General features: G+C 58.9%; 6 protein-coding genes and 2 non-coding genes across 13 annotated transcripts in view; 5 read left to right on the top strand and 3 right to left on the bottom strand.

Annotated features, from left to right (window-relative positions):
* The window catches only part of SUPT6H (SPT6 homolog, histone chaperone and transcription elongation factor), a 29531-nt gene extending 21776 nt beyond the window's left edge, over window positions 1-7755 (top strand). For both annotated transcript variants that reach the window (XM_040616111.1, XM_040616103.1), the window contains exons 28-37: window positions 565-705; window positions 1799-1994; window positions 2129-2367; window positions 2678-2791; window positions 3255-3379; window positions 3860-3972; window positions 4382-4459; window positions 4548-4714; window positions 6100-6287; window positions 6470-7755. In XM_040616111.1, the coding sequence (XP_040472045.1) occupies window positions 565-705; window positions 1799-1994; window positions 2129-2367; window positions 2678-2791; window positions 3255-3379; window positions 3860-3972; window positions 4382-4459; window positions 4548-4714; window positions 6100-6287; window positions 6470-6656 (1548 nt within the window). In that variant the 3' untranslated portion in view covers window positions 6657-7755. The remainder of the gene's footprint in view (window positions 1-564; window positions 706-1798; window positions 1995-2128; window positions 2368-2677; window positions 2792-3254; window positions 3380-3859; window positions 3973-4381; window positions 4460-4547; window positions 4715-6099; window positions 6288-6469) is intronic.
* A 1780-nt stretch (window positions 7756-9535) lies between these two features.
* PROCA1 (protein interacting with cyclin A1) lies at window positions 9536-12498 on the bottom strand. 2 transcript variants are annotated; one of them, XM_040582430.1, is made up of 5 exons: window positions 11470-12498; window positions 10473-10605; window positions 10224-10358; window positions 9891-10135; window positions 9536-9812 (listed from the first exon to the last, which is right to left on the bottom strand). In XM_040582430.1, the coding sequence occupies exons 1-5, from the start codon at window positions 11867-11869 to the stop codon at window positions 9595-9597; spliced, it is 1131 nt and encodes a 376-aa protein (XP_040438364.1). In that variant the 5' UTR covers window positions 11870-12498; the 3' UTR covers window positions 9536-9594. The 2 variants fall into 2 exon arrangements, with proteins under 2 accessions (XP_040438364.1, XP_040438363.1); XM_040582429.1 differs by having other exon boundaries at window positions 9536-10135; window positions 11470-12494.
* A 466-nt stretch (window positions 12499-12964) lies between these two features.
* On the top strand, window positions 12965-14059 carry LOC121098306 (adenine phosphoribosyltransferase-like). 2 transcript variants are annotated; one of them, XM_040616162.1, is made up of 5 exons: window positions 12965-13142; window positions 13303-13396; window positions 13474-13620; window positions 13713-13808; window positions 13918-14059. In XM_040616162.1, exons 1-5 carry the CDS (start codon window positions 13020-13022, stop codon window positions 14043-14045), a joined length of 588 nt encoding a protein of 195 aa, XP_040472096.1. In that variant the 5' UTR covers window positions 12965-13019; the 3' UTR covers window positions 14046-14059. The 2 variants fall into 2 exon arrangements, with proteins under 2 accessions (XP_040472096.1, XP_040472086.1); XM_040616152.1 differs by having other exon boundaries at window positions 12965-13396.
* A 22-nt stretch (window positions 14060-14081) lies between these two features.
* Window positions 14082-17686, bottom strand: RAB34 (RAB34, member RAS oncogene family). 3 transcript variants are annotated; one of them, XM_040616142.1, is made up of 11 exons: window positions 17482-17686; window positions 16505-16642; window positions 16323-16414; window positions 15881-15946; window positions 15587-15688; window positions 15453-15517; window positions 15326-15377; window positions 15071-15152; window positions 14888-14978; window positions 14698-14801; window positions 14082-14611 (listed from the first exon to the last, which is right to left on the bottom strand). In XM_040616142.1, the coding sequence occupies exons 2-11, from the start codon at window positions 16556-16558 to the stop codon at window positions 14231-14233; spliced, it is 1089 nt and encodes a 362-aa protein (XP_040472076.1). In that variant the 5' UTR covers window positions 16559-16642; window positions 17482-17686; the 3' UTR covers window positions 14082-14230. The 3 variants fall into 3 exon arrangements, with proteins under 3 accessions (XP_040472076.1, XP_040472058.1, XP_040472067.1); XM_040616124.1 differs by lacking the exon at window positions 17482-17686 and having other exon boundaries at window positions 16505-17098; XM_040616133.1 differs by lacking the exon at window positions 17482-17686 and having other exon boundaries at window positions 14424-14611; window positions 14694-14801; window positions 16505-17091.
* A 102-nt stretch (window positions 17687-17788) lies between these two features.
* RPL23A (ribosomal protein L23a) lies at window positions 17789-20893 on the top strand. Its single transcript, XM_040616176.1, has 5 exons — window positions 17789-17909; window positions 18916-19096; window positions 19412-19588; window positions 19999-20068; window positions 20828-20893. Exons 1-5 carry the CDS (start codon window positions 17885-17887, stop codon window positions 20840-20842), a joined length of 468 nt encoding a protein of 155 aa, XP_040472110.1. The 5' UTR covers window positions 17789-17884; the 3' UTR covers window positions 20843-20893.
* LOC121082791 lies at window positions 19266-19338 on the top strand. The gene has a single exon (XR_005826121.1). It is a non-coding gene; the product is annotated as a small nucleolar RNA Z17 (small nucleolar RNA).
* Window positions 19855-19923, top strand: LOC121082789. Its single transcript, XR_005826119.1, has one exon. It is a non-coding gene; the product is annotated as a small nucleolar RNA SNORD42 (small nucleolar RNA).
* Window positions 20894-24086: 3193 nt separating the features above from the next.
* TLCD1 (TLC domain containing 1) lies at window positions 24087-26199 on the bottom strand. Its single transcript, XM_040616188.1, has 4 exons — window positions 25964-26199; window positions 25704-25786; window positions 25324-25406; window positions 24087-24848 (listed from the first exon to the last, which is right to left on the bottom strand). The coding sequence occupies exons 1-4, from the start codon at window positions 26158-26160 to the stop codon at window positions 24453-24455; spliced, it is 759 nt and encodes a 252-aa protein (XP_040472122.1). The 5' UTR covers window positions 26161-26199; the 3' UTR covers window positions 24087-24452.
* Window positions 26200-27112: the final 913 nt, after the last annotated feature.

Raw genomic sequence — 27112 nt, forward strand, 5'->3', positions numbered from 1 at the left:
AGGTCCTTTATGGCTGCATTATGGATTTTAGTGAACCAGGCTAGGAGTGAAATGGACCTGGGGCTAAGCTGACCAATTCTTTGCAAATACATAAAGCGGGCTTGTTCGTGATCTCGGATTGTGTTTTACGCAGAGGAACTGCCTGTGACACTGAGAACAGAAGGTTGTTCTGCCACCTTCTCAATTTTAAGAACTTATCTGGGCTCCCTGCTGCTTAATGCAGCTGTACTTGAGGTCTCTTCTAAGCACTGCTGAATTCCAGACTTGGTAATCCATGACTTTAAAACCCTATAGTGTTGATTAGAAAGCCGCCCTAGCTGCAGGCTTGTGTTCAGGGTCTAAAAATGTTCTGACCTTCCTGGTTGCAAAGGAAGGCGAGCAAAACTGACGTAGTAAGATTGCATTACTGGGTAGCATTCATTGAAGTCCTCTGTCCCCTGCCCTTCCACATGTCTCTGCTGGCTGTACCAGTTTGCTGACACAGCTTTTAGACTTGTTTGAGTGTGAGCTGCCGGGGCTATTTTGTTTCCATGCTGAATGACCTTTACTTTTGCCTTGCTCAAGGTTTGGAACCACTTTGACAGCGGTTCCTGCCCAGGTCAGGCCATTGGAGTGAAGACACGTCTGGATAATGGCGTCGCTGGCTTCATCCCAACAAAATTTCTTAGTGATAAGGTGGTCAAGCGCCCAGAAGAAAGGGTGAAGGTATGAAAGCAGTGGATTTTCACATATCCAGCAAGAGCTGGAAGAGCCTGGAGCCAATACCAAAGATTCACAGTTTGGTTAATAACGCTTCCCTAAATGACTTTTCAAACCATATTTTTATTTAAGAACTTTAAATCAGCAGCAAGTTCAGGTTCTGGTTAGCGTCCTTTTGCCACAGTGCAAATCTCTCTTGGCAGCTGGTGAGAACCATGTTAATCAGTTAACATGTTGCACTGCGGGAGGATTTATTATTGTCTGGCTAAAGTCTGGGTTTAGGAGACCAGAAGGCATTCTAATGCAGAGCTGCCCTTTGTTTCTGGCTTTCTAAAGAGTTCATGGAACTGCCTTTGGATATGCAAGGGTCACTTTCCCTCTCTCATGGCTTTTTCTTCTGTGTTAATTCATTTGTGGGGGTCATCAGAGTTACTGGTCTTGCTCAGGACAAGGACCGAGGTTCTGAAAGAAACAGAATCGTGTATTTTTATCACATGATAAAATAGAGGTTTAACATCTTTGCTGTCTTTTGTGGTCCCCCTGACAGTCCATGCAGGTGATGGATATTTCTGTAAGATCAGAGGTCTCTCAGCATTTCTTTAAAGAGTCGTTAACTTCAGCACGGTTAACTGGACTAAGACATTGCCGTTTTTGTGGTGGTATTTTTTGTTTCCCATTTTGTTGAAGCAGTGCTTTGGGTATCTTTCACTCTGCTTCTGAACAGACTTAACTGCTTTCTTGCAAATCTTTAAGTCCAGTTTTGCTTCTCCCATTGTTAAAGATATGTAAAATAGTAAATTTAATTGTCCTCAGCTTCCAGACATGCAGTTTTTTATGTGGTACGGGGCATAGATAGTAGACATGCTGGAGAACTGCCCATTTTTCCTTTAATCTCTTTTAATTCTACTCATCTTGGGGATCAGTTGATTTTTGGTTTGTATAGAAGGATCATTTTCAAAGGTTGCATCACTCTGAAGTAGGTGAGGTCATTTGTACCTCCTTATTGGCAGCGTGACTCCACACAGATTGCTCTGTAGAGCAGGGAGGCTGGCATATCAGCCGGAGCTGCTGATCAGCTTTGCTTGCCCCTCTCCTGTAGGTGGGAATGACCGTTCACTGCAGGATCATGAAGATTGACATTGAGAAGTTCAGTGCAGACCTCACCTGCAGGACCTCAGACCTGATGGATAAGAACAATGAGTGGAAACTGCCTAAAGACACCTACTATGACTTTGACTCTGAGGCAGCAGATCACAAACAGGAAGAAGACCTGAAAAGAAAGCAGCAGCGGACAAGTGAGTCTTGATTTTTCTCTTCCCTCATAATGCCAGCCTTCCCAGAATGCTTCAGGAGAGTAAGCACAATTAGACATATTGCTGCAACAAAGCAGTTCCTCTTGGAAGCCTAAACACTCTGCTTTGTCCCCTAGCGTACATCAAGAGGGTAATTGCTCACCCGTCATTCCACAATATTAGCTTCAAACAAGCTGAGAAGATGATGGAGACCATGGACCAAGGGGATGTGATTATTCGGCCAAGTAGCAAAGGGGAGAACCACCTGACTGTCACCTGGAAGGTGAACGATGGGATTTACCAGCATGTGGATGTCCGAGAGGAGGGTAAAGAGAATGCCTTCAGCCTGGGCTCCACGCTTTGGATTAACACAGAGGTAAGAGACCTGCAGAGCATGCCTGGGAAGGAGCTGGTGGGGAAGGCGAAGTACCTGTTTGGCAGGGACAGGTTGATGCAGCCTTTCTGTCCTTGCAGCTGCTTTCGGACTGTTGGAGAAACATTCATTGCTGTTCTCCAGATTCTTAGACAATACTCAGGTCTTTTGTTGTTGTTGTTTGGAGATGGGGGTTGTTGTTTCTCAAAGCATCCACTCTTGCTGTGCAAAATGGGTGGCTGACAACTGTATACTAGAATAAGAGTTCCTCATCACGCACTCTAAATATCTCTTTAAATGTGTTTGTTCAAAGGAATTTGAAGACCTGGATGAAATTGTTGCTCGCTATGTCCAGCCAATGGCTTCTTTTGCCAGAGACCTGTTGAATCACAAATACTACCAGGACTGCAATGGTGGAGACAAGAAGGTAAGCCTGTCCCGGGATGTGGTAGCTTCTGTAGGAGATATAGGAGCTTTATATAAATTCCTTTGTCTCAAGACAGGCCTTAAACTCTGATCTTCCTCTTGTCACTTGGGCCTTGGCATTTGCTTTCCAGTTGCAGGTCTCAAGGGCATTCTGTCTGGGAGCACTGGAGTTAGGAGAGCAATGGGAACATGGTGTGTGCTACAGCAGTGTACCAGAGTAGCAAAGGGGGTTGCCCTGTCAGCAAGTATCAGTGAAAGTAATTGGCTTTCTGTGACCTGGTGACATTTGTGCACCAACCTTGCACGGAAGCGGTGCCGTTGGTGGTTCCTGTTGGATTGCTAGCGTCAGGGCTGGGGGGAAGAAGGGCTCACCACAGCATGGAGGGAGATATCCGTTAGGTTCTGTGGGTTGCTGAAAATGTAGGCTCTCCTTGAGCATTTCTCTTCTTTCTCTTTCTAATTAGAAACTGGAAGAGCTGCTGATAAAGACCAAGAAAGAGAAGCCAACATTTATTCCCTACTTTATCAGTGCATGTAAAGATCTGCCTGGCAAATTCCTCTTGGGATATCAGCCTCGAGGCAAACCAAGGTGAGAGACAAGCCCAGCATCTGCAGCTCAGTACTGCCAGTACCACACCTCAGCTTATTTCTGCCAGTTTTCTTTCCAGCCCTGTCATTATCCCCATAAGCCATGCCTCCCCTTACGCAGGGTTTGTGCTCCTAAGAGTAGAGGACCTATGTCTAGCAGTAAATCTCACCCAGGAGACTTCTGTGTTTCTAACCAGCTGGCTGCTACAAGCAATACTGCCCTGTGCACAGAGTGTCACAAGAGTATAAGCAGTGATTGATAGATTTTGCATGGAAAGGCATGGTATTTGGAGCAATGGTTTGAAAACAAAATGAAACTGTCTTGGATAGGTCTATCTGTTCATTTTGAGTACGGCCATTGCCTGAATTTGTAGGTGTTCTGACTGTGACCTGTTAGTGTGAGGGTGCTGTACAGTGGCAGATATGGCACTGAAGCAGCCTGTAATCTCTTGTGCTCTCCTGCATTCACTGCTCCTCACAGGATAGAGTATGTGACAGTGACCCCAGAAGGATTCCGCTACCGAGGCCAGGTCTTCCCTACTGTGAATGGACTTTTCCGATGGTTTAAGGATCATTATCAGGACCCCGTTCCAGGTGAGCACCCCAAAACTTGAGTGACTCGGCTGTTTCCTGGGCATCACACAACAGGGACAGTTATAAAAGGACAATTTCACGTTCTTTGTCCCTGAAGTGTATCCTAGGACTTTCTACATGTGGGATATTTCAAAGAAACACTCAAGTGTTTGGCTTCTGTGGACCTACTGGGAGCTTTTCTGAGAGCTAATCTTTCAGCCAAGTGGGCCATGGGGCAAAGGCTGGATTTGTCCCTTTCCTCTCCCTGAGCCTCCCCAGCCGTACAATCCTGCACATGCCATTCCCTGGTGACATGGTAGTATCTTGCCAATAGTACTCTTGCCTGTACTTTTTCAAATCCCAAGTTTCAGGCCAATAGCTGCTCTTCTAGGAAAGCTCATCTATTTTTCTTGGTTTGTATTTTACACAGGTATTACCCCCAGCAGCAGCAGTCGGACCAGGACTCCAGCCTCCATTAATGCTACTCCAGCTAACATTAACCTGGCAGGTCAGTGCAGACCTTTCCTGGTTGGAATCCAGATACAAGCTCCTTCTCTAGGCTCTGCTTTGTCTAACGTGATGGGTCTTTCTTGCAGACCTGACCCGTGCAGTGAACGCTTTACCACAGAACATGACCTCCCAGATGTTCAGTGCCATCGCTGCTGTGACGGGCCAGGGACAGAACCCAAATGCCACCCCTGCGCAGTGGGCATCCAGCCAGTATGGCTATGGAGGCAGCGGAGGCGGCAGCAGCGCATACCACGTACGTGTCCCTTAAGTTGTTGAGAGGAGATGCTGCGTGGCTTCTCCTTGCTGCTAGAAACCATCCCAGAAGGGCTCCACTGGGAGCCTGGGAACATCCAGTCCCAGGACCATCCTGGGAACATCCAAAGTTGTGTGTTTGTGGTGCTGCACAAGGGAGCCTGGCCGGATTCTTGGACCAGGTGGCTTCTTGCTTCCTGTGGCTGAGGAAATGAGGCATGTAATACAGCCCTGCTCTGGAGAGAGTTGAAGCAAGTAGCAAATTGCTTTGGCCCCCAATGCATGTGGCAGGGTGGAGAGGCGGGATCCAGCGGTGAGGGCGCACAACCTTCTGATTGTGCCCCTGAACTGGCAACGTGAGCTGCCAGTGGAAGAGATTAGCTGTGAAACTATGTGCTGAGTTTGCAGGGATTTTCAGCTCAGCGTGCTAATCTCCGAGCTGCACCGGCAGGCGAACACCTCAGCCTGACTGAACACCCAGAGGCTTTGCAGGGAATAAGATGGAATTGGACAGTTTCAGCTCATGCTGAGGCCTTTCCTCATGTGTGCTGGTGCCTGCCTCCTCTCCGCCCGTGCCGCCAGCTCCCCAGCTGCCACCAAGGCTAAATCCAGCTGCGGAAGGGCTGAGGTGCCCGGGTACAAAAAGCACGCTCAATATTGGAGAGACCTAGCAAAGAGGTGCTGCAAGACGAGGCTTGCAGGGAGGAGGGATCCTCTTTTAGACCACCTTGGGAGGCTTTCTGGAGTTTGGCACAGGAAACGCTGAGCTGGAGATAGGCAGGGACTGTGGATAACCCAGTGTATTAATCATCAAGACAATCTGAAGAAAAGGGAGGTGAACGCTGGGAGGCAAAGAGACTAAGCACTCAGTTGGGCAAGCAGTGAGCCAGCCAGCTTGGGATATGGGAGGGAGCCATCTGGGGAGCTGCTGCGCCGCCTTTGCAGCCCACAGGGGAGGAATTTGTCTGTTCTTCATGCCCACTGCTGGACATAATTTCTGCTAGCTTGCCCCAAGTGTCTCTTTTTCCCATCTCTTGCTTGATTTAAGCATCTCCCCTTGTACCCTGTGTGGGGTGAACAAGGCAGGCAGGCTGTGGTGGCCCTGCTGACCCAAGTTGGGTGGGTGATCAGGGACTCTCAGGGGAACAACTGGCCTGTGCTCAGCAGGGTGTTGCTCCTTCTGCCCTGCAGCCCCCCATTCCTTGGGCAGTGGTCACTGCAAACCTCTCCTTGCCCAGGCGAGGGGCTCCAGCAAGGCCAGCAGTGTGCAGCAAGGGCATGCAGCAGCCTCCGGGGCGAGTGGGGCAGTGCAGAGCATGCCAGGGCTCTGCCCCGCAGCCTGGCTGGGTTTGCCCTCTGCCCCCTAACAGTGTCTGCTCTCTGCAGGTTTTTACGACTCCAGCACAGCAACCGGTGGCCACCCCTCTGATGACCCCCAGCTACTCCTACACTACTCCCAGCCAGCCGATTACAACACCCCAGTATCAGCTCCAGGCCAACACCACACCCCAGTCCACCCAGTCCCAGACACAGTCACAGCCATCATCCAGCTCCAGGCAGAGGCAGCAGCCAAAGTGAGTGGCTCCAGCGCTGTGTGCGTGTATCTGTCTGTGTCCCGTCTCGATTGCTTTTGTTGATTTGTGTGGAGCCGGCGTGGTGGGGTTACCTTGCACCTTCTTGCGCGGGACCCCTGAGGGGAAAGGGCAGGGAAGCTCTCCCACGAGTGTGTCTCACCTTCTTGCCCGTGTCATTGCAGGACCAACAGTCATGCTGCGATTGACTGGGGGAAGATGGCCGAGCAGTGGCTCCAGGAGAAGGAGGCTGAACGGAGGAAACAGAAGCAGAGGCTGACGCCTCGCCCATCTCCCAGCCCCATGATCGAGAGCACACCCATGTCCATCGCCGGGGATGCCACACCGCTGCTGGATGAGATGGATCGATAGGCCATGCTGGACCTGACCCATAATCTCCACTCCCTTTTCTAGGAAGGGGAAGGGAGAATGAACAGTTGAAAACAGTTTCCATTTCCTTAGCCCCGTAACTCCTGTTTTATATGTTGTGAAATGGTGGGAAGAGACTCTTGGTGACATGCACCTGAGCAAATAAATAGACTTGGCAGGGCTGGTCTAAATATATATACTATATATATATAAATATATCATAGGAAGGGACGTTGCAGCGGCCTTTGCATTCCAGGCCCTGGTTCACCACTTTGGAAGCTTGGTAAAGTAATTATGAGGTCAAACGAGTCTGTCCTTGTACATCCACAGCAGTCTGCTTTCACTGCAAAGACTACGAAGCAAACGTAGCTGAAAGTGCAGACCATCGGCCTGCAGCGAGCCTGTTTCATTTGGATTCTCCCAAACCCTGACTGTCACCTCTCCTTGTCCTGAGAGCACAAGCAAAGGCACGGGAGTTGTGACAAGCAAACTGGAGTTCTCAATAAGTTTCTGTTGTTGTTTGCTCTATGTTTTTGTGTGTAACAGGCTCTGCAGAGTCTGTGCCAACCCCCAGCTGTGCTCGTAGGGGTCTAGCACAGCAGCTCTGGGGCTCGGGGTCTTGCCAGAGAGAAATCCAGCTGTCATACCAAAGGCTTGCTCTATCCTCTGGCTTCTTTTGGAACAATATTTATTTAGTTTCGATTTTATTTTTTTTTTTAATCAGACTGCGAAGCAAAATGCCAGCTAATGGCATCTTTCTCGAATGTGGGACAGACACATGGGCTAAAACACTGCAAGAGCAGCTGCTCCTGGGGTGGAGAACGCGAAGCAGCCAGGAGTGCATGGCATCCTCCTCCATACCTGCTTAACCCTGCCCAGTTGTAACCAAGAAGGGTGAATAAATGGTGTTTCTACTGAACGCTAGTTGAAAGGTTTTCTGCCTGCACCCTGTGCTGCCTCTCCTCTTAGCGATGGATTTGCTTAGAAGCGGAGCCCAGCAGTGAACGTCGATGCTCCTTCTTCCTTTGTTGCTTGGAGTTGCCCTCTACGCGCTGAAACTTTCACAGAGAAGCTGATTAAAAAAATAACGTTTTGTTTTGAATGCATTGTATAGAGACATCACGCCACCACCCGGGGCACCTCCCGGAGGCCTGTGTCCCGCTAGCTGGGAGGGACTGGGGCCACTGGGAGAGGGGCAGAGACTGCAGAGAACTTGGGTTGTGTCAGAAACAGACCGCTGCGGTATTGCAGAGCGACTGGCAGCGCCGAGAGCCATTTCTGAACTGGAAAGTTCCTGCTGCACACACTTTCCTCTCTCCTGCATCATTAGTAGGGATTTTCTGTGGAAGCAGAGTCTTTGTTCCTTCCAAGGGCTCCTGGTCAGCCTCCTCTCGCTAGGAAAGGAGCAGGAACAGCAGATCTTAAGAAACAAAGGTCTCTTTTTGCATGTAAATGCTCCTGAAGAATGGCAGCAACCCAGGAGACAAAGCAAAGCTGTTTCCACAGAGACACGCAGGTCTTACTCCCTCGCCATCTCCTCGGCAGTACTGGGGGGCTGACACAGCCCTGTGCCCCCCACCCCTGCGACCAGGCGGGCCCGCGGCTGCCGGAGGTTGCAGGTGTACTAACCTCACGCTATTTTTTTTTTTTATTTTATGAAACTGTATTTTGGGATGGGAATTTGACTGGGAGCAGCTACTTAACCAGGAATGTGTCAGACCGATAGAGGGGGAGGCAAATTGTGCATTGTCCGCTCCTTTTTGGCTGTCTTCGGTTTTAGTTTTCCCTTACAGTCAATAAAAAAAAATATCTACTTTTGGGAAGCCGCCCGCATGCCTCATGCCTCCTGCGGTGACACTGTGGTGGCCGCAAGGACTTTGTACCCATTAGTAGTGCTTGGGAGGGTGCGATGCCTCGCTACAACCTTGGTGTTTCCCCCTCTCCTCCGCAGGCTCTTTTGGTCCACTTATTTCAGGGATTTGGGGTCCCGCACCCTCCTCCAGGAATGGTGGGGTTTGCACGGAGCGGCTCTGCCCTCCACGCCTTGGTGCTGTCTGATCTCCCAAGGCTCGGTTCCTGTTGCTCCAGCTTTTTGCTATTCTGGGAACTGGTGCTGGTGTGGTAAGATCTTTCTACTGGCCTCACCGGGGAGGAGAGGGGACGCAGTGCTGAGCCACGCTCCTTGCTCGGAAGCACTTTGGAGGAGTTGGTGGCAATGCCCCATCTCTGGGCACAGCCCTCAAGCTCTTTGCTACGGGAGCCCAGTTACTGGCGAGGGAAGGAGTTGGGCTGCGATCCCCGTCCGCCAGGCAGGGACACGGGCAGCTCGCCCCTGCTTCTCCCTGGGCTGCACCTACTTTTCAACCAGGGCTGGAAAAGCTGCTGTTCTGCTCCAAAGAGTTCTTGTACAGCGCTGGAGGAGCCTCCAGGGAGGGATGAGGCCCCCGTTCCTCCCAGAGCAGCTCCTGATTGCTGGGGGCTGGAGGAGTTGGTGTTGGAGTGGGAGCACTGGGAAAAGGTGGCAGGTTAAGTGGCAGAGAAAGCTGGGGTGATGCGATCCGTTAACTGGTATTCCAGCAAAACAGCCCTGGGGAACGTCACCTTCTGCGGCAGGGGAGTGAAAATCAGGACTCTGCCCCATACCAGCACAGGGTTGGCTGCTGTGTCCCCAGCTGGTGCAACGACTTCTGTCCCCAGTTCCCTGGGAAGGTGACATGAGCCAGTGGGATCGGTGAGGAACAGCACAAACCCACTCAATGCCCACCCAGCTCCCGGTGCCCCCCTTCCACTGCCCCGCAAGCAGGATCAGCCCCGGGATCTCGCTGGGATGCCACCCCGGTGTGATCCTTTCTCCCGGCGCAGACAGAGCAGAGGCCGCGCCATCTGCTCAAGCAGCTGTAACTTTATTACACAGCCAAGACCCGCACGGGGCCGGGGGGGGTCAGGGCCATGCCTCTCGGGCAGGCTGCCCCTCAGCTTTGCTTTTCAGCCTCTTCTTTCTGTTTCTCTCCTTCCTCCTCCTCTTCCCGCTGGCAGTGGAGACCGGGGAGGGGGTGGCCAGCACTGGCCCCCTGCCCAAGTCCTCCCAGGCCGGAGCATCACTCAGGATGGCGTTGGCTGCTTCCCCCAAGCGCGGCAGCGGGGCCCGTGGGACCTGACCTGCAGTGGGATGAGCAGGGGCAGTGGCTGAAGAACAGCTCAGCTCTCCGTTTTTGGAAGGGTTTTTCTTTTTCTGACCTTTCCCCTTCTTTTTCTTGTCTTTCTTCTTCCCCTTCCTCTCTTTCTTGGCTGCCTTGCGGGAGGACGGTGGGCGGGCGGGCACGTGATGCTCCGCTGGGATGGCTCCTCCACCCACGCTGCTCCATGGGGGGCTCAGCGGGACCCCTGCGGGCCTCGCTGCCCGGTCAATGAGCTCCCCCCCAAACTCGTACAGCACCGGCTCCCTGGGGACCGCAATGGCCACCGTGTTGTACGCCCTGCACCTGCAAAGAGCCAGGAGGCACAGGGTGAGATGAGCCCCGGCAGGGCTGAGCCAGGGGACAGTCCTCACGTTGCGGGGGGGACACTCACCAGACATAGAGGTAGGGCTCCACGCACTCCTCCTTATAGGCAAACTCGAAGCAGGGCACCTGGATGACGTTGAAGAAGGCCTGGCCCACCACCCGCGAGGCCGTGTCGTTCACCTGCCGCAGGCACTCCTTCAACCTGCCGTGGGGCGCAGCCGGGGTGAGGGGGACCAAGGGGGCTGCCGGAGGGGCTAGATCCCCCCCACGGGATGCAAGGATGCTGCAAGGCACAGTCAGATGTGGGGCTGCTCACCTGCGGTCACAGTCGCAGTGGCTGATGGTGTGCCAGCGCAGGTTGCGGTACCCATAGCGGGCGGTGAAGGGGTGGATGACGTGCTGGCAGTGGTCATGGTCCCGGCAGCACCGGTCCGTGTCCCGGTGCTCCCCTGCAGGGGTGCAGGCAGGGCTGGGGGGGTCGTCATGCAGGGGCTGGGGCTGGCTGGGGTTGGGATCAGGGCTGGGCTAGGGCTGGGATCAGAATTATATTGGACTGAGACAGACCTGGAGCCATACTGGGATGAGTAGGGGCTGGGATTAGACTGGCACTGGGATGGGGACAAAACTGGCACTGAGATGAGGACTGGGGATGCACCAGCACCACAGTGGGCATGAGACTGGGACTAGGATGGGGACCAGGGCTGGATCAGGACCAAAAGGGGAACTGGGCTGGGATCAGGATAGGGACTGGGAGTGGACCAGGATGCACCAGCGCCACAGTGGGCATGAGACTGGGACTAGGATGGGGACCAGGGCTGGATCAGGACCCAGAGGGGAACTGGGCTGGGATCAGGATAGGGACTGGGAGTGGACCAGGACGGACCAGCCCTCTGATGGGAACTAGATGGAGGTGAACTGGAACTGGGCTGGCACTGGGGTGCAGACTGAACTGGGACAGACAGGGATTGAACAAGCACAGGGCTGAAGACTGGAGTGGACAGCTAGGATTGGTGGGGACTGACCCAGCACTGGGATGGGACTGGGACTGGGGTTGGGCAGGGGTGGAGCAGCACTGGGCTGAGGATGGGATGGGATGGGATGGGATGGGAAGGGATGGGATGGGAAGGGATGGGATGGGAAGGGATGGCGTGGGATGGCACGGGATGGGAAAAGAAGGGATGGCATTGGAGGGGATGGTGTAGCATGGCACAGCATGGGGAGGGATGAGAAGGGATGGGGTAGGATAGCATGACATGGCACGGCATGGGGCATGGCATGGGGAGGACACGTAGCAGCGGCCCTGCCGCCCTTACCCAGCTGCTCGTAGGCATCCGCATTGCTGCCTGCACCGCACCACAGCGTCCCGGGGTAGGTGAGCCCTCGGCGGGCCCGTGTCCGTGCCGGCGGACCCGCTCCGGTGCCGGGGGCCGCTCCGGGGAGGGCTGCCAGCGGCAGCGGGAGCAGGAGGAGGAGGAGGAGGAGGAGGAGGTGGCTGAGCAGCCCCGGGGCGCACATGGCACCGCGCCGCTGCCCGCGGTGGGGCCGCCTTATAGCACGGCACAGCCCGCCCACGCGGGGCGGCTCGGCTCGGCACGGCACGGCACGGCACGGCACGGCACAGCACGGCTCGGCACGGCACGGCACAGCTCGGCTCGGCTCGGCACCGTGCGGAGAGTCCCGGTGCTGGAGCCGCTGCCCGGAGCCGCGGCGCATCCCGGCCCCGCATCCCGCGGGGGGGGGGGGTTACCCCTCGGTGGGGCCGGGCCCCGTTGCTGTGGCAGCCGGTGGGGTGATGTGCCGGGGCCGGTAACGCGCCGGCCCCAAGGCGCCCGCCCCGTGACGCACCGGCCCCCGCATGGCCCCCGACCCCGGAGTGGCCCCCGACGGGAGAAGGATGCTCCCCGCGGCCCCTGTCCCGACCCACGGATGCTCCTCTTAGCCCATCCCATGGACGGTCCCCGCAGCCTCACGGCCCGATGCTCCCTGCAGCTCCCTGTCCCATCCCACAGATGCTCCCCACAGCCCCACATCCTGCCCCATCCCACAGATGTGCCCTGTGGCCCACAGATGCCCCACGGTGCCTTGGACAGGGGCAGCCCCGGTGCCCTGTGCCCAGCTGGGGCTGGCAGCCCACAGGCACCCAGCAGCTCCCAGCACGGCTGCCAGGACTTGCCTCCCCAGGGCTCGCCCCCCTGGCTGGTTCCCCCACCATGCAGCCCATTGGCAATCCGGACACAGAGCTGGCACATCGGGCAGCCGAGCCAGCCAGCACTTGGCAGGGCAGGATGGCAGCCGGACACCCCAGCAGGGACGTGCGTGGCCTCAGAAAATCCCGGCACTGCCTGAGACCCCACAAGCTGCGGGGCTGCACCCTGAACATCACCCTGGCTTGCTGTCCCTTGCACCCACGGGGTGCCTCGGGCACCATGCCACCTGCACCATGCCCTGGCACCGCTGGAGCAACTGCCCCAGCCCCGGTGCTCCCCACCATTCAACTGCCTGGCTGGGACATCAGAGCCCAGTGGGGGCACATCACTGGCCCATGGGCAGGGCTCCCACCTGGCACCAGCTCAAGCCCAGCTGGCGGAGGGTGCTGGCAGGGGCCCAGCACCACCAGGGCTGCCCCCGCTCAGCTGTCGCTGTCTGTGACACTCCCCATGACAGTCCCACTCAGCTCAGCCTCACCGCCAGCACCCAGGTACGGAGCCGACTCGGGCGCGCTGGGACCCTGGGGTGCCCACATGTGGGTGAGGATGGGGAGGGTGGGAGGCACTGAGCCACGGGGAGCCCTGTGGAGGCTGTGGGTGGGGGGTCTCACCCCCTGTTGCATGCTCAGTGCTTGCAGTGCCTGCAGTTCCTACGCATGGACCTGTGCCACGTCCCTGTCACCCGGGAGAAGGGCTGGTACCTGGCACTGATGGCCCCAAACGTCAAGGGTCCCAACTATGCCTGGCTGGACCCCTCCCGGCTCTACTGCCACCCGCAAGTACCTGGTGCCTGGGGCGTATGGCACCCATGGGGGTGCTGGGGTGGGCTATATCCCCACGGGGCTGCTGGGGCACCTGGCTGTGCCCATGGGCACTGGCACAGGGCTGCGGGTGCCCATGATGGGCTGCAGGCACCCAGCACCTCCGCTCTCTCCCCAGGGCTTGCAGGACTGTGTGACCGACCTGCTGCAGCCCTTCCAGGGAGACGCCATCGACATGGTGGCTGGCATCGATGCCATGGGCTTCATCCTGGGTGAGCAGGGACACGGGTGTGCTCAGGGTCCCCATCCCTCATCCCTGCAGGGCCTGACGGTGCCTGCCCACCCCCAGGTGCTGCCGCTGCTGCCGTGCTGCAGAAAGGCTTCCTGGCCATCCGCAAAGCCGGGCATCTCTGCGTGCAGACGCTGGCGCAGCCCTACACTGACTACTCGGGCCGAGAGAAGGTGATGGAGGTCCGCACCGACGCCATCTCACTCGGTGAGCCAGGGGGTGCTCCCATCTTGGGGGGTAGGCTGCCAGTGTAGGCACTGGGCACCGAGCACTCAGCTGCAGCCTATGCCCCCTCCCAGGTCTGCGCATCCTCCTTGTGGACCAGTGGGTTGAAACTGGGGGCACCATGAGAGCGGCCATCCAACTGGTGGAGCAGCAAGGGGGGGTCGTGGCAGGTAGGAAGAGGCCTACCAGGGCACCCCAGGGTGCACCCATGGGTGTAGTGGGACCACCATCCCCATACCCCCCAGCGGTCAGCACTGAGCCCCCACTGTGTCCCCACAGGTGTCGCCGCCATCTGCATCGAGGACAGCGAGGGCGGGCGGTGGATCCAGGAGCACTACAAGTGTGCCCACTGCGTCCCCCCACACCTGCAGCCCCGCTTCAACAGCCACCAGCTCAGCTGGGACTGACAGGGGTGTGGGGTGGTGGCATCTTGCATGTCCCCTGCATCCCCCCTCAGGGCGCAGGGCTGCTGGCTCTTCAGGGCAGAGACACCCAGGGTACCCACCGCCAGGTTTGGCTTCCACCATATCCAAGACAGTAGCCCCTCCTGGGTGGCATCCCCTGGCTCTGTCCTCCCACCAGCCCATGAACCTCATGGCTGCACCCAGGGGCAGGGGACCCCCCCGCCAGCCCCAGCCCCCAGCCCCACACCTTTCTTAAAAAGCATAAAAAAGGTTTTATTAAGATAAACAGGAGCCTGGGGGCACCTCCCCCTGCGAGTGGTACCTGGGTTTGCATAGCTAAGGGAGCCGCCTGGGTGCTCCTGACCACCATGGCCATGGGTGCCCAGGCAGGTGGGGCACTGGTGGGGCCAGGGGGTGGCAGGGACAGCTCCTCGGGGACAGCCTGGGCTGCCCCTCTTTGGTCCAGGGGTGTGAGTGTGGCGGGGGCCAGGGGCTGCCCCCTCACTGGCAGCACTTGGGTTTCTTGCGGGGCGCTGACAGGTACAGTTCGCTCTCATTGCCGCTGATCCCTGGAGGGGAAGAGGGAGAGTGGGTGGGCAGGTGGGGGATGAGGAAGGGGGCTCCCATGCAGGGCCAGCTGGGGGTACTCACGCACGGTGTCGCCAATCCTGCGGGCGCTGCTGCGCTCCAGCTCGGCCAGCACGCTGCTCTCAAAGGTCAGTGACGCCACACGGAAGAAGAAATCCCGCACGTTCTCCCCTGCCCCGCAGCATGAGACCCCCTGAGTGTACCCTCACCTGGCTGGACACTGGGGTCTGCATCTCCCCACCCAGCCAAGGACCCACCAGTGAGCGAGGAGACAGCCCAGTACTCTGCCTGCATCTCCTGGGCCACCTTGAGAGCATCCTTCTCCATCAGGCTGTACTGCGCCGGCGTCTGCCAACCGAGCCAGGAGGGGTGGGTGGGTGACGGGGACAGCCCCGCCAAACCGGGGTGCAGAAAGCCCGTGGGAAGGGGGACACACTCACGCTCAGGTCCTTCTTGGAGCCCACCAAGAAGAGGATTACGTTGGATGGGTCGTTCTCCTTCAGGGCGTCAGCCAGCCACTGCCTGTGGGGCCACTGTCACCGGCGGGTGGCCAAGCACTACCCTCCTGCTCGCCCGCCGCAGCGTTGCAGCAGCCCCACGCGCTCCTGCCCAGCTTTCACCTCTCCCATCCAGCCCCACCACCCCCCACGCTTGTCCCCAGTCCCACCTCAGACCCTTGGCCATGTGTCACCTACCGCGTGTGCTCCAGGGACGCCACATCGTTGACATCGAAGACAATCACGATGGCTGGGGGGTGGGGGGAAGGAGGGGTGAGGTGGGGATGGGGACAGCCCGTGTGGGGGGACGCAGTGGGGACCTCACCTTGTGCTCCTCGGTAGTAGGTGGAGGCGATGCACTTGAAGCGCTCCTGGCCAGCTGTGTCCCACCTGGGGGGCGGGGTGGGAGGTGAGGGGGGGCCACAGGGGTGCGTGGGGAGGGGGCTGCCACCTACTTACAGCTGCAGGCTGAAGGGCACCCCCAGCACCTCAAACCGCTCCATCTCAAAATCTACCCCGATGGTCGCCTTGTAGTTCTTGTCGAAGGTGTCCTTGCAAAAGCTGGGGGGGGCGGGGGGAGGTGGGTGTCAGCAGCCCCCTGCCCCAGGGGGTGCCCAGCACCAGAGTCTGACCAGGGTTGGGCTCAGCCCAAGGTACTGCTGCCTTTTTTTTTTTTTTTAGGGGGGGGGGGGGGCATGGGGGTCTTTTCCCCTGCCCCCCCCCCCCAAGTGTCCCTGGGGGGGGTCCCATTACCGGTTGATCAGGCAGGTCTTCCCCACCGAGAGGTCCCCCACCACGATGATCTTGGAGATCTTGAACCTGCACAGCAGGGGGACACCGGGGCAGCTCAGCAGGGCAGGGGGACCCCCGCCTGCACCCCCACCCCCCCCAGCCGGCCACGTGGGCAGGGAGGTTCATGGCTGTGGCGGGTGTCACCCCACAGCCCCCTGTATCCAGCAGCCCCCTGCAGCTCGGCCCTCCCGCCCCGTTGCCAGCCCCGCCCGGACCCCCATGTGTCCCCCCCCCCGCTGCATTCCTGCGCCGTGACGCAGGGCTCGGCACACGGGCAGCGCCGGCAGCCACGCGGCGCCTACGCCGGGGACCCCCCACCCGAGACTGGCGGGACCGTGGGTCTCTTGTCACCTCCCCCCTACCCCAGTCCTGGGGTGGGAACCCCAGATGGCCCCAGACTCACCCCACAGTGCCAGTCCGTTGCTCCTGGCAGGCACTGGCCACCGTGGGGTGGAAGGCGACGCGGGCGTGCAGGGCGGCCTCCTTCCGAAAACACTGCAGGGGGACAAAGGGGGACACCCGTGTGACCACAGGGTTTGGTGAGGCCACCCCCGGGCCGGTGTCCCCCCCCACCCCATGACTCACCGGGGGCAGGTCGGCGATGACCCTGTCCCTGCGAACCGGAGCCAGCACATTCATCGTCCTGTGGGGCCACTGGGGTGGGCTGGGTGGGGGCTGGGTGGCTGGGGGGAGTAGAGGTGGGCTGAGGGCCACCACCGAGGCCTGGGGACAGAGGGAGCGGTGATATCCCGTGTCCCAGCTGTCCCCATGTGCAGCATCCCGGAATAGGGCTGTTCCCGTGTCCCCAAGCTGGGCTGTCCCCTTATCCCAACTATCTCCACATCGTCGGGACGTGGCTGTCCCCATGTCGTGGCTGTCCCCACATCCCCAGGTGTGGCTGTCCCCATGTCCCAGCGCTTTGAGGTCCCTGAGTGTGGCTGTCCCCACACCCTGGGGTGCAACTGTCCCCATGCCCCAGCTGCCCCCATGTCCCATGTCCCGGCCATCCCCACATCCCATGTGTGCCACCCCAGGGTACAGCTGTCCCCATGTCCCCAAGCATGGCTGTCCCACACCGCAGCACGCAGCTGTCCCCACACCCCTACACACCTAAGTCCCGAAGCCCCTGTGTCCCCACATCCCAAGCCTGACACCCCAGCAGCACATGGCCATCCCTGGTCCCCGCGTCCCTGTCCCCGTGTCCCACCCACCGGTCCCCATGCCCCCGACGGTGGCTGTCCCCATGCCCCACCAGTCCCCATCCCCCTGAGCACGACCGTGCCCGTGTCCCACCAGTCCCTACGTCCCCGACGGTGGCTGTCCCCATGTCCCGCTAGTCCCCACGCCCCCGACGGTGGCTGTCCCCGTGTCCCACCCGTCCCCATCCCCCCGAGCGCCGTCGTCCCCGTGTCCCACCGGTCCCCACGCCCCCGAGTGTGCCCGTCCCGGTGTTCCCGCAAGCCGTGTCCCCCGTGCGCAGGCCCCCCCGCCCCCAGGCACGCCCCCCCGCCCCGTCTCGGTCCCCTCCGTGGGTGAACGGGGGGGTCCGCGTTACCGCGAACCTCCCGGCTGCGGTAGCGGTGCTCGGCGCTGCACGCCCAGCCCCGGAGGAACCTCCCAGGAGGGGAGGGGCCAGGACGCCGGTTCCTCCGGGGCTGGGCAACTGCGCTGCTGCCCACACGCCAGGACCCCGGTAATCCCGCACCGGGGGCTCAGCCCGGCCCCCACCGCCGGGGCGGCGCGGGGAGGGGGTCCCGTGCGCAGGACTACAACTCCCATGAGGCCCCGCGGGGCGTGGCCGCTTCTGCGCATGCGCAGATGAGGCCGCCGTTGAGTCCTACCGCTCCCGGTGGGCCCCGCGGTACCGCGAGAGTTGGGGCGTGAAGGGGACATCTCGCGAGAGTTTGGGCTATAAGCCCGTGCGGGGCAGCGAGGGAGGCCCCTTTCGGCTTCCGCCTGGCCAAGATGGCGCCCAAGGCTAAGAAGGAGGGTGAGGGCTCGGGGCGGCGGGTGGTTGCGGGCTCGACGTGTTGAGGGATCGCCGGGGTGTGGGTGGAGGGCGGCGGGGGCCCGGGCTGAGCGGTGTGGGGCGGGGAGGGAGGGCGGGCGGGTAGCCGGCCCCGTGCTGGCCGCCGGCACGTGGGGTGGCGGGAGAGGCCTACGCTGGCGGGCCGAGCGCCGGCATCTCGGTCTCACCGAAAGCAGGAATAAGGAAACTCCTTCACTCCTGCGTAGCCCTAAGAAGCGTACATTATGGTAGCGCTGGATGCACGGGGCATCGCCCTGCCTCACGTGCATGCCGTATAGTATATCAAACAAAATTATATAGTCCACACTTAACGATTATGCGTTATATTTTTCGGGAAAGTCATATATTCATTCAGTGGGCAGTCCTGTGTTAATGAAGCATCATGCATGCTCCTTACGGGTATCTGAGCCTTCTGAGGGGTCTCAAGCAATAGTCGACCCTGTAGTTACAGCTGACCAGTCACTGAGCCTTAATTTAGTTCCCTGTATGGAGAGCCAAGGAGAGTCCAAGTTTGTCTCATTAATTACCTACGCAGCTGTCCCCTCAGTGATTGTAAGCTTTAAACGACTCTTACGTAGCCAGGGTCAGTTAGCAGTCTCTCCATAGTGATTACACTGAAGCAAACAATATAGTTGCAAAGCTAAAAGAGAATATATAAGGAATATAGTTACAAAACTAAAAAAGGCTAAACTACCTGGTAGCTTAGTGGCTTGGGGTCCGTGGGAGCTGAGGGGGAATGAATGTTGCCATCGGTTTGGTGCAGTGGGTGGCTGGCTTGTTGTGGGGGAAGAGGGAAGCTTGAACCCCGTTGGGTGTTCTGGGGTTGGCCTTGGTGGATGAAGATGCTCTGACTTGGTGAGGTCTTGCTCATTGAGTTGTGTGACGGGGAAGCTGTGGCCCGTTAGGGGCAGGGGAGCATATACTGGTCCTGCAGATGCTGGTTGGGCTGACTGAGCTGTCATCATAGCTGTGCCTCCGAAGACAGAGGCAAAAGCTAAGGCGCTGAAGGCCAAGAAGGCCGTCCTGAAGGGGGTCCACAGTCACAAGAAGAAGAAGATCCGCACATCACCCACCTTTCGCAGGCCCAAGACCCTGCGACTGCGCCGGCAGCCCAAGTACCCCCGGAAGAGCGCCCCACGGAGAAACAAGTATGTGTGGGGTGTTGGGCTCGGCCCTGCTGCAGGGTTTGTGGGGTGGGAGCAGCCACATGCATGGGGAGCTGTACCCTGCTGCAGGACCCAGGGTGACACCTTGCCAGTGTGCCATCCTGGGAGCTGAGCCATACCTCAGTGGCAGAGCGCTGCAGAGGGTGTTTGGGGTGCAGGTGATGATTTCAAGCGACCAAAGCCTGAGAGTTTGTGATTATAACTTTTTTGGTGACTGATGCACCCCAAAGAAAGCCCCTGAGATGCAGGGATGGCATCTGCCAGCTGCCTTTTAACCACAGGGTCTCTCTCCTGCAGGCTGGACCATTATGCCATTATCAAGTTCCCTTTGACCACAGAGTCAGCAATGAAGAAGATAGAGGATAACAATACTCTGGTTTTCATCGTCGATGTCAAGGCAAACAAGCACCAGATCAAACAGGCTGTCAAGAAGCTGTATGATATTGATGTGGCCAAGGTCAACACATTGATTAGGTGAGAAGAAGAGGAGGATGGGTCACTGGTGGGGGTGAGATTCTTCAAGAGCCCAGAGTGGCTTTTAGCAGAAAATGGTAACGCCTGTGAGTTTCAGCAGTTGTGGGTAGTCTCAGGAGGTGTGGGATTAAGCTCTGTAGTGTTTTCAGTGTTAAAGTTTTGAGAAATGCAGCTTGTGACTGAGTACATCTTAGTGGAAGTGGGGAATGTTGGCAGACCAGAGGGTCTGCTTCATCAGGGAGCTCTTCTAACACCCAGGGAGTTTTGTGCAAATGATGTGAACATTTTTTTTACCACTGAATAATGTGATGTTTCCAAAGGAACCACTGATGCACATCATTATAGCGGGAAGGTGGAGAGGGTGGGAGTAGTTGTGTGCCTCTGTTCTGATGCCTCCTGTTCCACTCTAGGCCTGATGGAGAGAAGAAGGCTTATGTGCGACTGGCTCCAGATTACGATGCACTGGATGTAGCCAACAAGGTGAGGAAACTTTGCAGCTCCCAGTAGCTGTCTTGTATCTCCTCCACCTGACCAGGTCTCTACCTGACCTGGCCTACACGTGAGGTACTTGTGCTTCAAGCACAGTGGTGCTTCTGTGGTGTGTCTTTGTAGTTAGGATCCAGGTGTTCAGAAGAAAGACCACATTGTCTAGGAAAACACAACTCTGCCTGAAAGATCCTGAGGTTAGGTAGGAAAAGTTACTGAGAGAGAATTGCTGCTGTTCTTCAGCTCCTCCAGGGAGGGGCTCTACTCCACAGGACTACTAGAGCTCCAGAGTATTAGTGGGGAGGGTGCACAAACTGCCCTGCAGCTTCTGGCTTGACACAGTGTTTGTCTTAATAGTGTTCTTGGCCAACACTGTTGGCAGCTGATTCAAACAGGGGAGATGATGGCAGGGGCACAGCTGGACTGCTGACCTGGGTGAAGGAAGGGTTTCTGCTGTGCAGGTGGCTGTGTTGCTGGAAGTAGCAGGCAGTTTAGTCCTCGAGGTGGTTGAGGTAGGCAGGAGCAGTGGTGGCACAGATTGGAGTAGGGGATTGTGTCTTAGCACGAGGGTCACTGTGGAATAAATATATAAAGAGGTCATGTAGGGTGCTTGGGCAGGTCTGGGAGGAAGAAGCCTGTCCTTGGAGGACAGGAATCCTGGGGAGAAGCAGCCCTGGTAGTGATGTCTGTGGTAGAGGGTCTTGCCTTTCTGCCACCGTAACATCTGTTTTAACATGCTTTGCTTCTTTCCAGATTGGAATCATCTAAACTGCATCTACCAAGAACTGTACAGACAAGATAATAAACCTTGTGACACCACTGAGGGGCTCTTGTGATTTGTGACAGCGTAGCCTGTGTGAAAGAGAGCACCTAGCAAACTTTTGGGGATTCATGTCAGTAACGGTAGGGGGGTTCTTCCCTCCCTCCCTGGCACTAGGTGGGTAGAGCTGTGAGAGGATCGGATGGGGGCGGGGGCAGTGCTGCCCTGCTGACAGGGTCTCTTGGATCACTGGCCTCTCTGCAGTGGGTAAACATGAGGTGGCACTCCTTCAAATTTCAAATATCTCTATTTACCCATGACTTCTGGTATCCTGCTGCATTTTCTTGCACTGAATAATTAGTGTGTGCTTGTGAGCAGTGCTCTCTGTCCTACACAGCTTCCTTGTGGAGCATACCACAGGCTAAAGAGTGCCCAGGAGGTGGGTAGTAACCACAACAAAAACGTATTAATGGTTTGGATCTGGCACAAGCAGTGTCCCACCATTTTCTGAGTGTATCAGCTATTTGCTTACGCTGCAAGATTCACTTGACCAAGCCCTCAAGCTAATCAAATAGCAGAGGCTTTGTGGGTTTCTTTCTGGCATGATCCTTACTCCTCATGTTGCAGTGTGTGAATCGCAGCCTGGTTTCCCTGACACTGTTACAGTTATGTTGCCTGTAACCTCGCAGGGTTCACTGTCCTCACGGGGGCTGTTTCCAAACTGGCTGCTGTTGCTGCCTCGGCTGCCCTTTGCTTCCTCAGATTTGTAGATGAAAACTGGCTTTTCAGAGTCCTTGGAGAGTCACAAGAATGTGGAGTACTGGGTGAGCAGGAAATGGTGAAGTACAGATAAGCCTTCAGGGGTGCTTAAGTATGTTGTTAGGCTTGATTGAGAAAGGTGATGAAAGCTGTGACCAAATACTGATGGGGGTAATGGAGCTCTTGAGCAGCAGGACACAGAGTTCCTTTGAGCCTCTTGCCGAAGGGTGGTGGAGCCCTGGGGTGGAGGTTTGGCCCCGTGTGAAAAGATGGTGGATGGAAAGGGTGAGCTATCCTGTCACCCCACAGTCCGAGCATGGCAGCAAAGGTCTGTGCTGGGTTGTGTGACCCTTGGTGTGAGACTTCCCCTGGTGCTCATGGCTCCAGGTACTGGGGAAGTGCAGCTGGATCTGCTGGGTTCATGTTGGGCTGCCTGCAGTGGGAGAAGGATGTGTGTCCTCTGGGGAGGGCTGGGGGCTGTGGTGAGGGAGAGGCCAGCAGCCTCTCTGAGGAGGGCAGCTCTGGGTATTCCGAAGCCTGCGTGCTCACCTTCGCGTGGGCCAACCTTGGCTGCTGACAGCCTGCTTCTGAAAGCTGGGGTTGGAAATGGGGGCTGCCTGGGAAGCCCCCCCCAGTCCCCCTGGGATGCTCAGCTGGTCTGGAGGAGAGGTGAATGTGCCTTGTCTGTTGTAAGGAGTGAGAAGCTGCCTGGAGGGAGGAGTGCTGCTTCCCAGGAGCAACCCAACCTGCCCGTGGCCTGCGTGAAGCCTGGGGAGGGGACAAGTGGCAGCAGGGGATGCCGGGGGTTTGCTTCCTCCTTAGCTGTAGTCACACCAAGAAACAGATGGGGAAGCACCGTTTTTGCAGCAAAGCCGATGCTGGAGTGAGAAGCGGGTGTGTGCTGCAGCGGGAGGCTGGGGAGGGATTTCTCATCAGCATGACTTGCAGTCTGCCCTGGCCCTGCCTCACCTTAGCCCGGTGGCTGCTGCTGGCTGTGACGCTTTGCTTCCCTGTGCTTGCCTCTCACTCTGGGCTGGCAGGTGTCCCCACCCACAGCTGCCCCAGCCCGGCCAATGCTGCCCTGCTGGGAGATGCTCCAGCTAAAAGCCAGGAGGGGAATGGGGGGGAGCCAGGCGCCCTGCCTTGGGAAGTTTGTCATGCCTGACCTTTCCATGCTGCTGTAAGAGCGGTGGGAGCGTGGGCTGGTCCCCCTGTGCTGTGACCTGCTGGGCAGAGTCGTGATTGCTCTGTGCAGAGAGGCAGGGGGAAATTTGGAGCGATCGGCTCAAGGGGAAACTAAGATCAGGGCTTGATTGTGTGGGGATATTTGCAGATGGAGTCACTGCAGAGGCCATGGTGCTTAAGCTGTGGCTGGGAAGATGTGTAGCTGTTGGGGCGTGCTGCTGAGGGGTAGGGCTGTGCCCTGCCAGGGCTTCCCATGGGGCTGCTGAGCTCTGCTTTGAGCAAGGGGGGGGGGGGGGGGGCAAGGCAGCAGGTGTGAAGCTGGTGTAGGTCCCTGCCCATGCAGTGTCCCCAGTATCATGTCTCCACTCTGGCTGCCAGGCTGTTCCCACCCAGTGTGCCACAGCATTGGTGTACACCAGGAGGTGCCGGCAGGATCCCGGCCCTGTGAGGTGTTTCCTGGCTCTGGATGGAGGATGATCCCCAATGGCTTCCACTGAATCACCAGCTTCAACCACAGTGCCTGTCTGCCTGAGCTGGGCTGGTGGGACAGATCCTGCCCCGGGGCAGAGGTCGGGCAGGAGTCCCGCTGAGCCCCACTGCTTATGCCAGTCCGGTGTGATCCCAGAGCTGTCACATCAGCAGAATTTGCCTTCCCGATGCTTTGGTGCTCCCAGACCGGCTGGGCCCGTTCTGGCCCTGCTCCCCTGGGGAGCTGAACCCCTCCTGCTGCTCTCAGCTGGAGGCAGCCTGGTCCTGTCACTGCAGGAGAGAGCCCAGCACACTCAAGAGCTGCACTGTGCTGGTGAAGATTGCTCCGGGGGGATGCGAGCATGCAGCAGTCTTCCAGGAAGAGCCCGTGGCCTCACACGGCTTTCCCATGCCAGCTTCACTTCACGTGGCTGCTGGGTGAGTCATGCAGCCAAGCCAGGCTCCTCGCCGCCAGGCTGGAGACAGGCAGGACAGGGACTGCAGCAAGGGTCGGTACCCCTCCTGGCTCCCTGCCCCTGCTCCCTGCACAGCCCTGGGTCTCTGGAAGAGCGATGAGGGAGGAGGAGGGGAGGGACCCATCCGTGGGAGGGATAGAGGTCTTGCTGCTTAAGGCTCAGCTGGTAGGATGCAGTAGGCTAGAGTGCATCCCTGGAGGGTCCCTAGAACAAAGCAAGTGGCAGAAATGTGCCCTCTCCCTGAGGGCTGCCAGCCCTTGGCTGGGAACAGGGATACATCCTTTCCCATGGCCCTGTCCTGTCCATCCCCACCACCCTCCCTGTAATCCTGCTCTGCCCCACAGAAAAGTCAGCCCAGGCATGCTGCGGCAGCAGTAAACAGACCGATTTTAATGCACATAACACCCAACATCACCATGGGAGGGACTCGTCCCTTCCCTCACAACCCTCTCAGGCCATCAGCCATGAAACAGCCACCCCTGGCCCTCCAGCTGCCTACGTGGAAGCCAGCTTGGGCTGCTTCTCCAGTGGCCATGCCCCTGGCTTCGGCAGCGACCCTGTGGCTCGGTGAGGCTGTTGGGCTGGTCCAGCAGGGAAGTGCTTTTAGGCAGCAGAGCGGGTGAAGTCAGGGCCCGGGGCCAGGGAGCGAGCCCTAAGGCACATCAGAGCAGGTTTGGAGAGCCCAAGACCTCCAGGAGCCAGAGCCTGGATCCCCATCGGCACACACGTCTCAGTCTATCAGAAACTTCTCACCATCCACATCTCTCCCCGCAGAGCCCTTGCGCAGGGAGGGGAAAAAATCAGAGCGGAGGAGGCGGGAGAAGTACATGAGGATCATGGCATCGAGCAGTAGGAGGTTGGCGGTGAGGAAGGCACCCTGGCCCTGCACCTCCACGAAGCGGAGGAAGTACCAGGTGAGGTAAGCCTGGGGTGCCAGGCGGAAGGCGAAGTACATCACCAGGTTGACGTACTTGTTGGCCTCGTAGAGCGCTGGGGAAGGCACGTTGCTCATCTTCAGCAGCATGCGGATGGTGAGGAAGATGTTGCTCACCTCCACCAGCAGCAGCAGCATCGCCGCCACTAGGAAGCGGCCTGTGATGATGAGCGAGACGAAGGCAGAGATGGCCTGGGATGCACACACAGAGCGAGGTCAGCACTCCTTGCCTTGGGGAGGTGAGTCTTTCCCCACCAGGGTCTGGGCATAGCTAGGTGGGAGTATGCGGTGCTGCTCCCCCCACACCCAGAGATACCAACAGCGCCCCAGGGCACCTGAGCCGAGGCAAAACCAGTCTGGAGAGCTAGTTATCCTGCGGCCAGTCACACCTCTCTGTGCTGGGGAGCTGGGACCAGCCTCCGGCTCTTCCCTTGCCCAGCGCGGCAGCCTGTCTGGCTCCCGGCGCTCTGAGCCGACGCTGGCAAGCGTCCTGCCCCGCCAGGCGCCCTCGCCTTGTTGATGTGCAGCCTACCTGGCAGCCAGGGCGAGGCAGAGGGAAGGGCTCAGGCTTGCTCTGCTGTAACGCACAAGACCTGGCTGGGTTGAGCCCTGGGGTGCCTGGTAGCCCCCCTGTGCTGGCCCCTTGCCTCCTGGGGGCCATACTCACCATGGCATGGTGCACCAGGTACTCCCAAGATGAGCGGGACTGGTGGTTGAAGATGATGTCAAGGCTGTCGTGGATGAAGTAGCCTGTGGGATGAAGGGGAGCATCAAGACCCAGCTGGTGCAGCATCACCCACTGCGGGAAGGGGGAGCAGTGAGGAGGAGGGTGGTGTGGCCGTGCTCCAGGCATCAGGGACACCTCTGCCCAGGCTGAGCGTGGAGAGACAGCCCAGGGCTGGCACCCCACGGGCTCCATGGGAGGCACGGGGAGTCACCCAGCCCTTGAGCTGGGGGCTCATCCCGAGCTGGGGAGCTGGTGAGGCTGAAGGGGAGCAGGCAGAGCCCGGTGGGTGGCCGCAGCCGTCGCCGTGCCCGGCTCCTTACCCGAGGAGAAGCAGACTAGCAGGTGCCCTGAGACGCTGTAGCCGTCCTGGATGTCGGAGAGCAGCTCCGGGGAGTGCCAGAGGCTGGGGGTGAGGAGGGGGGTAAGCAGGTCAGCCTGGGCGGTGGGGCAGGGCGCTGCCGTGGGGGGACACGGGGGATCCCGAGCTCCCCCGCCCCCCCTCCCCTGGGGGACGGCCCCCCCGACCGTGCTCCCACGGGGGGCCGAGAGTCCCCGCTTCGCCCCGTAGCTGCCCCGGTACCTGAGGAGGGCCCATAGCCCGGCCAGCACGGAGTGCGCAAAAGAGACGAGGAGGTTCCGCCAGCGCCAGGCGCGGCTGGGGCGGCTCCGCACGGCGGCGGGCCGGGGCAGGGCCAGGGCGGCTCGGCGCAGCGCCCCGAAGAGCGCCACGCTGCCGCCCACCAGCGCGGCCGAGGGAGCGCGCCAGCCCGGGCCCATCGCCGCCAGCTCCGCCGGCGTGCGGCGCCCCGCGGGCCACGCCCCTCTGACCACGCCTCGCCGCCGGCGACGTATATGGGTGGCCACGCCTCCCTCGTTAGCCACGCCTCTCTCGCTTGGCCACTCCTCCCCACCGACGGACGACACCTTCCTATCGGCTACGTCTCATCGTTGACCCCGCCTCCCCGCTGGCCACGCCTCCCTCATTGGCCACATCTCCTTGACCACGCCTCCCGCAGGCGATGGCCCCGCCGCGGGCGTGTGGGGAGCGCGTAGTGCGTGTGCAGGCGGGGCGGGGCGTTGCACGCACGTGTGCAAGGCGCTGCACGTGTCTCCTTTGCCAGGCCTGGCACCTGGCTGCAGGTGGGCACGGGGTGCTGAGCGTGGCTTGTGTGCGAGTGTGTAAGGCACTCGGTGCGTGTGCGAGGCGTTGCACCCGAGCACTTAAGGCATTGCACCTGAGCGTGTAAGGCATGGCACCTGTGTGTGTAAGGTGTTGCACTCATGGGTGTCAGGGATTGCACACGTGCAGGGCACTGCACAGCTACTGGGCAGCATGGGAGGGTGGGTGCGTGCAGCAGGTGCGTGGCAGGCTTTGCACGCCTGTGCTGGGCCCTGCACATCTGGCCCAGCACCGCACAGTTGGCCTGGGTGGCTGCAGCGCCCGGCCCGGCGGGAACACCAGGAAAACCGCCGCCCCCTGGGAAAACAGCCCCGAAACTGTGCGGACCCGCTGCGGCTGGGGGCGTGCGGTGGGCACGGAGACATCGGTGTGGGGGAGTCTCGGGGCGGGTCGGGTCCCGGTGCCCCCTCAGAGCAGCGGGCCGGGGCCGGCTGGGCAGGCCGCGGGGCAGGGCTGGGTGCCGATTCCTGGGGGGGGTGGGCCCTACCCCACCACTGCCCGCGGTGCGGGGCGCTGGCTGGCCGGGGGGGCTGCCCTCCCCCCGCCCTG

This window comes from Falco naumanni, chromosome 1 (assembly GCF_017639655.2).
Source record: "Falco naumanni isolate bFalNau1 chromosome 1, bFalNau1.pat, whole genome shotgun sequence".
NCBI lineage: Eukaryota > Metazoa > Chordata > Aves > Falconiformes > Falconidae > Falco > Falco naumanni.